The following is a 7,500-nucleotide window of genomic DNA, read 5'->3' as shown; positions in this document are numbered from 1 at the left end:
AAAAGAAAGAGAGATTAAAATATGAAAAAAGATAAGAGAGTTGAACGCCTTAGGAAGTATAAAAGAATTAGAGATGGAAATGCACATCGATTATTACATAATTAAAAAGATAGAGTTGAACGTTTAATGAAATGTAAAAGGGTGTTGAAAATGTATATTGATTGTTAAAGAAGGAAAAAAAATAACGCCCCTGGAAATGTGAAAGGAAGATAGATATAAAATGTATATTAATTGTTATAAAATTAAAAAAGAAAAAAAAAAGGTAGGAGAGTTGGGTGAGTAAATAGCGTAAGATAACATGGACTTAGGATTATTATTATTATTATTATTATTATTATTATTATTATTATTTTTATTATTATTATTTTTATTATTATTATTAGCTAAGTCACAACCCTAGCTGGAAAAGCAGGATCCTATAGGCCTGGGCTCCAACAAGAAGAAATTGCCCAGTGAGGAAAGGAAATAAGCAAAGAAATAAATCAAGATAGTGAAGGAATAATCATGATGCCTAGGCATAAGGAAAAGTGAGAATCGAATTAAATAAAATGAACTTACTGCATGATGAAGAAAAGAAACATTTTAATTTAAAACTAAAGCTACTATTGCTTCTTAATGAGCATTATCGTGTAATTATTTATAACTAATATTATTTCCACAACAGAAATTTATGAAAAATATATTCATAAACAAACAATTACAGAGAAATGTGAAATCCACACGCTAAAATATGTAATCAAAATAGCACATAAAAAAGAAAAAAATATAAAAACTTCTCTAAAAAATTTTAATATGGAGGAATTTATAATGAAAAGATATAAATGTATTTTTCTTCACAGTTACATGATTTGAGGAAACTTATAAGAATGTCTGAGAATGATTTTCTTTATATATTTTCATACATTTATTTTCTGCTAGTTACCTTTAATTTTTTTTTTATTATTGCAGTTGATTGGATTTATATTTACACATTTATTTTCTGCTATTTGTCTTTATTTGATGTTTATTATTGCAATTACTTGGATATTTTTTTCATACATTTATCTGTTGTTTGTTATTGCAATTAATTGGATATATTTTTCCTACATTTATTTTCTGCAAGTTCTTTTTTTTTTTTTTTAATTAATTGGATATATTCTTCTTACATTTAGTTCTGGCTTGTTGTCTTTATTTGTTGTGTATTTTTCCAATTATTTTTTTTATCTAAATTATTTTTTAAATCTTATTATTCGTATACATTTTTATACCGACTAATATATGTTTTTTCAACTATATGACCTCTTTCTTTTTTTCTTTTAATAAAAACAATTATTAAAATTTTAAAGAAATTCGATAGTAGTTTTTACTTGGAAAAATAATGAAATCAATATTACTGATAATTTCAATAATAATAATAATAAAATGGAAAAGAGTGAAAAGGAAGAACAGGAGAGCACGAGTTGAATGCCTTTGAATCGAAAGAGAATTTGATTAACATGAAAGGAATCCAGCGAAACAAGAAAATTCAAACCAATTCAGGAATTTGCAAAACTGGCGTCTCCTCTTTTGCTTCTAACCATCAAAACGAAGAAGGAAGGGGGATGGAGGCGGATAGAAAATGCAAAGTAAATGGAGTCAAGCGGAAAGTGCAATGAAAGGGGCTGGAGAAAGAGATGGCGTTTCTGATCCAGAGTTCTTGTGCCGCCATTGTGAGACACCAATGCAGTTTGTCCTTATTTCGGAAATCCGTCATTATTCATGGAAGTACACCAATGCAGTTTGTCCTTATTTCGGAAATCCGTCATTATTCATGGAAGTCTTCTAAGGCCCGTGTCTCTCTTTTCGGGATATTACGACCTACGTGTCTTCTGTTATAAATGCGACTGTTTTCTTTATTATATACATATGCAAAAGAACCACTGGTAAAATGAAAATAGGAAGTATAAGATTAAGTCTGACTAATTTCGTTATACTTCTTCAGAGGACTGATTTATTGAACAAGGTCTCTTTACCTTTTATATGGTACCATATAAAATGTAAAGAGACCTTGTTCAATAAATCAGTCCTCTGAAAAAGTATCACAAAAATAGTCAGGACTTAATCTTACATCTTCTATTTCCATTTTACCAGTGGTTCTTTTCCATATATATATAATAAAGAAAACAGTCGCATTTATAACAGAAGACACGTTTTTTCTTGTTTTTATTTTTTTTTTTTTTTTTTTTTTTTTTTTTTTTTTTTGTATCTGAGTATGACATTTCCCTGTGATGTTTTACGCATATATATATATATATATATATATATATATATATATATATATATATATATATATATACATACACACTCATATATATATAAATACATATATATATTTTATATATATATATATATATATATATTATATATATATATATATATATATATATATATATATATATGCAGTATAACCTCCTGTACCGTGTTATCTCAGCACCCCCACGTTGAAATTCTATCCATTATATTTTGAGCATTTCCTGGGTTCATGTAAGTCCTATATATGTTTACTTCCAACATTTGTATTTCATTACTAATATTTGATCTATATATCTCTTCCTTATGTAGCCCATTTACTTTCCATTCAAAATCCTACTCTTCACTTCCTTGGTTATCGTTAAAGTCTAAATATGTATTTAGATCCTTGGTTATCGTAAGTAGCGTTATGCCCCTAGTAGCACTGTCATTCTTACACTCGCCATTATCACCTTTGACCTTATATAGTACAACCATTATATTACTCCTCTCAATCCATCCTTCTTCAGAATCTTTCCCTTATCCAGGTAGGCCTTACACATCCAGGTCAGCCACTGAATAATATTACCCTTACTAGCGTTCTTCCATTCGTTAGTCTGTTAATCCCCATTTACCTTCAAAGCAGTCATTTCCACAAAAGTCTTTAGCCCTGCACTAAAAACTGTTCATCTTACAATACCCTCATCTACCCCTCTTCAATTCTCCACATCCAATATACCTTCAAATTACACACTGTCGGCTAATAATTGCATTCAGAGCACATATCACCTTCCACCTACATCAGGGGTATACTTGTAAATATCTTTATTTATCTCCCAGAATATTTATATATTCCTATTTTTTTTTTTACCATCTACCATGCATTTTTATTATGGAGCTTTTGCTTACTTTATTCATGACTTTTGTATCTATCCATCTGTTCACTTCAAAGCTATTTATATTGTTTTCAACAAATAGTCGGCGGGGCTTAGGTTTTGTTGTGCTCATGGCATAATATAATTTATTGGTAAACTGCATCCTACCGTCCCTTTGAGTTGGGATAGTTGTTTTATGGTGTATCCTATCTATTACGTAATCAACAGCTATTGTCTGGTGGTCCCTGGTCATAGCTTGGTTGGAGAGGGAGCATGAGCTATGGTCATATGTGTATAAGTTAGGTCTGTAAGTTGTCGTGCGTCCAAATAAGGCTGTTTAATCCGAGTACCCTTTACTCGCACAGTTGGCTCCATTAATTCCGGTACACTTCAGTGGATGTCAAGGGTACATCTGACAGCTGTAAATTGTAGCAGATAGCGCTGTGTTGAGCAAAAGAGAAACTGCTATCAACGCTGTCTTTAAAACAAAGCGCCTGAACTTGTAAACACGAGACCAAAAGCATTTTGATCAATTTCGTCAAGTGACGTAAAAAAAAAATTATTCGCCGGATAACATTTCATGAAATTAATAAAAACATTTTTTTATCATGTGTCTACAAACTCAGCGACTTTGGTATACAAGAAGCATTGCCAAAAGTTTATTCTTTTACCCGCTACCGATTACAGCTGTCAGACGTCACCTTCGCGTCCACTGAAGTGTATCTGAATTAATGAATCCAACTGTACAACAATATTGAAACGCTGTTTTAAGACACTTGTTTTGGAAAAGTTAAACCTTTCTTTTATGAGATTTTGTAGCTGAAAAAAGTAGTAAAAATTTAAAGTAATTACAAATGTATACTGAATATGAATAAAAAGATAAGAAAAGGGAAAAGAATTGTTAGCGAGAAAGACTGAAAAGCAAATTAAGAATTTTATGGGTTTTAATGTTCAATGTTTATCAAGAAATCCATAAAAAGAATTTGTACACTGTATTATTTAAAGTGTATACAATTAGTAAAATGAATTTGAGTTAATTTGTTTTTGATTTTATATACTTGCTTCATGAAAATTCTAGTAAACATTTCTATTATGAATCTAATATGGCATTCTAGCTAAAATAATAAGATTTTCAATGCATGCTAATGAGGCGAACAAGATTAAGATTTCCAAGAAGTTAATTACGGTAGTTTAAGAATAATTCCACCAAACCTTTTCATTATAATTTTAATTGGGTTTGCCTGCTTAAGTGATAGCAGTTCGAATGGATACTAATACCACAATGAAAAGGCATGATTTCAGAAATCGTAAAATAAGTCAAATTTCTTTTGAAGGTGGGTTTACACGGTCGAATGGTTCGTCGAACGTGGTTCGAGAGACAAGTGTTTGAAGTGATGTTCGAACGTGTGAACGGGGTATTTGGTTGTCGAACACGTTTGTCAAACGGTTCGAAGAAAGTCTGTTCTTGGCTGACTATTGTGGGTGGGGCTTCATGATCCACAAACCTTATGCATTTTGGGCTGACTCCACTTCTTCGAGCCGTTTGACAAGCAGGTTCGACAACCGGGTTCGTCAACTGTGTTCGACAAGTGGGTTTGACAACAGGGTTTGACAATCGGTTTCGACAACAGTGTTCGACAAGTGGGTTCGACAACCGTGTACGACAAGTTTGTTTAACAATTTGGTTTGACAACAGGGTTCGACAACCGGGTCCGACAACCGGGTGCGACAACCGTGTTCGACAACCTGGTTCGACGAACCGTTCGACTATGTAAACCCGCCTTTTACTTACCAAATTGGCCATTCTCTTGAACTTCTCCCATCATGACGTTTTCTGGGAAAATCGGCGCATTGTCGTTGATGTCCTTCACTATTATCGTCACAGTTGTCGTCACTTTATGAACATGGCCTGCATAAATTCTCGAGTTAATTCCTTCCTCGTAATCCATTTTGGCTCTATTGCAGACGATTTCTTCCTCCTGGCGAAGTTCCCGTCTTTGGAATGTCTTCGGACTGGAGTATCGAGTCTTATTGTTCCATTTTGATAATTCATCTGTGCCTTTCCATGCCCGACTTGTTATCCCATCATCAGCTTCGTGTTCTTCCGTACCTCGAGGTATATAAGGATGCGCTGCCAAGGAAGAATTGTAAGTGGGATATCGCTCACCTCTTGAACTGGCTAATTCCACCGGGTTGAGATTCAGTGACTCATCTTCAGAAGGAAGCTTGCGTATAGCCATCTTTCTCTTCTGCTTATTTTCGTTTAGGCTTGTATCGGTTAACGGCAGGCGGAAAGTAATGTTAGCTCCAGCATGGGATGCGTCATGGGATTTTATGGGCGCCGTTGATTTACGATTTGCGTCCCAATGACGCAATTTGATTCCCCTCTGTGTCTTGATACGTGAATTGTAAGAATTATTTTCAGTTCTCTTAGCATTGATTATGCTTTTTTCTATCTGTTGCCCTTGAATTCTGGGAATTAAATTCTTGTATCCTTTAATTTTCAGCGTAGATCCATAAATATCCACGATTTTACTTCCCGATTTTCTTCCCTTTAAATTTAAATAATTTTGTTCCAAACCCCGACTTACGTGGAGACGGTTTCCATCTTTATCACCTAGTGGCTGATTATCACTTTTAATGCTTCCATCATTAAGTGATTCTCTAAATTCCCCGTTGATAGATTCATTAGGCCGGTTGTCCTCCCGCAATAATTCAGTTTCACTCCTGTTATCCATGTGTTTTCTGTTCACGAAATCCCTCCTCTTATTAACTCGATTCATATCCCTGTGTCTCAAGCTGTGAGAACTGTCGAGATCTTGAGCCCAAGGAAATCTGTACAAAGAGTCACTTTGTATAATTCTATCGTCAGTTATAATCTCCGTATCTGGATCGTCCTCGAGGTTAGATCTGATCTTATCTTTAATCGTTTTCTTTCCTTCCAAAGTGTGAGTAGAATTACCATGTTCTTTCAACTCTTCCCTGTTTACTGAATTACTATGTTCTTCCTTCGACTCTTCTCTGTTTATTGCCTCTTCCCTTTCATACAATATTATCCTTCTGTCTCCGGCTTTCCTGTGATTATGGAGAAATTCTTTTTCATCTCTATTACGCCTTTTCAGTTTGTTTGTCATATCTTCTCTTCCACCAGGTGGCGTTCTCAATGCTGATTTATCGTTTCTGATTGACTTTGGTTGATGAGTGACATCGCCTCGTCTTTGCTCCTGAATAGCCAAGTCTCTATTCGCGTTCATTTCTCGAATTAAGGTATCCTCTCGCTTCCTGTTCATCGAATGTACTTCACTCCAATGTTCATTTTCATTTATAATGATATTTCTGGAACCGAAAATATGAAGATCTTCAATGTCGCTGTTTTCACTTTTCTCAAAAATCTTCGTTTTTCCGGTTTTTTCATTATTTTCTTCGCCAACGTAATATCGATTATCTTCTGTATCGTTATTATTTTCATAGTCTCCTTGATCATTAATATCGTTAATATTTCTATCATTGTAATCTACGATACCACCGCCATCATCATTATCACTGTCATTATAATCTCCGTAATCTTCCTCACCATTGCCATCACTTACATAACCTCCAAGATTATCATCATTATTTCCATCATTATAATCGTGATCATCCTCATGACCACCTGTATAATATTCATAATCATCTACATTATCATTATCAGCCTCACCATAATCTAGGTCATCATTACTTCCACTATTCTCATTACTTTCACCATCGAAATCATGAATATCACTATTATCATCATGACCTTCCCCTTCGTAATCTCCGACATCGTAACGGCTCAGATCGCCAGCCTCTTTCCTCTCCTCCATGAGACCGTGCAAAGAATCCGCCAATAAATGTCTTAATGACGTCCCCCGGTCTCGAACAAAGGCTCTTTGAGTCTCTCTCGCGCTCAGTCGTCTGAGTCTGGATTCCAGCAAACGAGATTCTTGACCGGACGAGCCTTGCAGGTCAGCCTTCCCATTCAGTACATAATTCCCAAGATCGAATTCTTGTCTAGGTAGAGATTTCCCTGTTGTTTGCACCCTGCCTGGCGTCGCCCGCTTCTGTTCGCCCCATTTTTGTGTTCTTGGTAGATCTATCTTCACTTGTTTGAAATTAACACGTTCCTTTCTTTCTTTAGTATGTCTTCTAATGCGTTTTCCATGTGCTCTTATATCTCCTCTGATCAGTTCTTTATCCTTTTTCAGCTTTCCTTGAAAACCCACCTTATTTTGCAAACTATTTTTGCTATTCCATACTTCTGAATCTTTCGGACTCCGATATCTGGATTTCTTCTCCTGACTAGTCCTGGAATTCAGGTTATCCTCCCTCCGATATATCCATGGATATCGTTCTCTATCCT

The 7,500-nt window shown here is 34.6% G+C and overlaps 1 protein-coding gene across 1 annotated transcript in view; it reads right to left on the bottom strand.

Annotated features, from left to right (window-relative positions):
- Positions 1-5,693, bottom strand: part of LOC137640516 (putative neural-cadherin 2) — a 41,212-nt gene extending 35,519 nt beyond the window's left edge. Inside the window, exon 1 of the mRNA XM_068373041.1 lies at positions 4,915-5,693. Coding sequence (XP_068229142.1) covers positions 4,915-5,362 — 448 coding nt within the window. The 5' untranslated portion in view covers positions 5,363-5,693. The remainder of the gene's footprint in view (positions 1-4,914) is intronic.
- Positions 5,694-7,500: the final 1,807 nt, after the last annotated feature.

The sequence above is a fragment of the Palaemon carinicauda genome, chromosome 5 (assembly GCF_036898095.1).
Source record: "Palaemon carinicauda isolate YSFRI2023 chromosome 5, ASM3689809v2, whole genome shotgun sequence".
Lineage (NCBI taxonomy): Eukaryota > Metazoa > Arthropoda > Malacostraca > Decapoda > Palaemonidae > Palaemon > Palaemon carinicauda.
Note: the sequence above shows the minus strand (reverse complement) of the source record. Positions and strands in the feature narration are given on the sequence as shown.